The following is a 2,349-nucleotide window of genomic DNA, read 5'->3' on the forward strand; positions in this document are numbered from 1 at the left end:
AATATGTAATATGTCCACTCCTATCATGACCAAGTTATGAAGACTTGCAACTCCATTGGCTATCACAAAGAATCTGTCACACCATAAATAACATTTACATAGATGAAAAATATTCTCTAACATGGCACTATATATAAATAATTAATCATGAATAATGAAATGATAATTGATTAGAACTAACATAAAAGCAGGGGTGTGGTGAAACTTTGCAGTAATAGACACTGTTATAGGGGTGGTACCAATGGTGGCAACAACAAAGTTTTTGGTTTGTTTGTTGAGTGCCATAACAAGTGTAGCTGAAGCTGTGGCCAAAAATGCAAGAACCCTTAGAGACATAAGGACCCAATCTTTCTTTGGTTTGTCAGGAACAGCACTGAAACTAAGCTCTAACTTTTCAACATTTCCGGAGGCCATTTTTGTGCAAGCTAAGCTAATTAAGTGTGAAAGAAGAGAGGGGTGTCTTATTATAGAGACTTGATAGAAAAATTGATGAACCATATCATTTGGTAAGTCTAAGAAGACATATTTTGGTTATGTCTGTAAATTCCTTAGTAGGTTGTCTTACCAACTAAACTTTTTGGTGGTTGTTAATTGGTAAGAAACATGTGATAGTGTGCTAATTAGATTAATGTAACAAAGTTCTTATGTTTAAAATATTTTAGAAACAAGTTTAAGTTTTGTGTAAAAATTTTATGTATGTTTTATAGTTTTATTTTTATATGGCAAAAAAAAATCATTTCTGATAAACTGTTTTTCAAGACACTAAGTTTTAAAGGCAATAAAAATAAGAAGAAATTGAAGTGAGACTCACGAGTTCGTTCTAGTGAAAAGTTACAAATCATTTCTGTGCTCTATGGAGATTGAATGCACTCAATTTGATGAATCAGTTTACAACAAAGGATAGATTTTAGCTTTTCCTTGGGAGTTGATTTTCCAAAGAAGAAAATAAGCTATACAATTGTTGAAAGATAAAAATTCGCATAAAACCTTCTTCATATGAAAGTTAATAGTTAAGAATTATATGAGTTTTTAGTATTACCTTATTACAAATAACACTTTTAATCATGATAATGCTTAGATAACTAATGTTAATATTTTTTTCAAGAAAAACATAATAAATTAATAACAATAGTATTTGCCTTTAGATAAAAAATGAAAAAATAACTATTCACATAAAATATATTATATAAAAATAATATTTAAAATATAAATTAAATATTATATTAAATTATTTAGTCAAATACGGTAATAGATGTAATAATTCTTGACTATTATTTTCGGTAGACGAATAATCATCAGATAGAATTTCCTTCCAGATTTTAGCTTCCGTGTTTGACAAAAGCAATGGGACCATAGGACTTAGGAGCAGTAGAAAATATTCCTTTTCTTATTTTATTTATATCTCTTTAGAAATATCGCTTCCAGATAATCCAAATTACTGTAACTAATAAATTTCTTTTAATATTAAAAAGGAAATTAATTTCCATAACACAAATTTATTTTAAATTATTTTATTCATTATACAAGTTAATAGCTAGTTAAAAATCATTATATAGTAATTTAAATAATATTTTTGTTATACATTTAAATATTTTCGTCAACCAAAACTAATAAAGTTGATTCAAACTCAATAAAAATTATTCACACAATATATTCACGAATCACACATTTTCTCTTTTTGGCATTTTTTTTCACGCGTTTTTTATTCATCGTCGTTTTTTTATTGCTGATGTTATTGCATTTTTTATTTTTTTTCCTTTTTTTTCTCTTTTTGCTGGAGATTATTGCATTATTTTTTTTCTTCTGTTTTAATTGTATTTATTTTTGTTAAGAGGATGAAATAAAAAAAATTATGAGAAAGTAAAATTAAGAAGAAAAATTTTAAATTGTGTAAAATTTATTAGAAAAAATAACATTAAAATATTTCAACTGTGAAACAAATTCTTATTAATCAAGAGGATGAAATAAGAATTGTAAAAATGTGAAATGATGATGACGATGAAGAGGAGCAGGAGGAGTTGTTGTTTTGAATGATGAGCATGGTGATGATGATGATAATAAGGAGGAGGCAGAAGAGAAGGAGAAATTTTAAAGTAGGTAGAATTTATTAGAAAAATAATCTCTAAATTTTTAGTTGTGACACTATTTTTTAATCTTGACACTGAAAAATTTTAATTATCACATAAGTAATTGTTTAACTAATTAGAAATTATTAAAAAATTTCTTAACTTTTGGTGTTTTAAAATTTTTTTGTGTCATTCACTAAAAATTTACATATCATTTTAAGTTAAATAATCTATTTTTTTATTATTAAACTACTTAAATGATATTTAACTCATATATAAAAAA

At 25.5% G+C, this 2,349-nt stretch overlaps 1 protein-coding gene across 1 annotated transcript in view; it reads right to left on the reverse strand.

The window, feature by feature from the left end:
* LOC107634748 (CASP-like protein 1B1) overlaps positions 1 to 468 on the reverse strand; it is a gene marked incomplete in the record, with an annotated part of 1,911 nt that extends 1,443 nt beyond the window's left edge. The window contains 2 exon segments of the mRNA XM_016338174.2: positions 7 to 73; positions 182 to 468. Of these exon segments, the coding sequence (XP_016193660.1) occupies positions 7 to 73; positions 182 to 414 (300 nt within the window).

This window comes from Arachis ipaensis, chromosome B03, assembly GCF_000816755.2.
Source record: "Arachis ipaensis cultivar K30076 chromosome B03, Araip1.1, whole genome shotgun sequence".
NCBI lineage: Eukaryota > Viridiplantae > Streptophyta > Magnoliopsida > Fabales > Fabaceae > Arachis > Arachis ipaensis.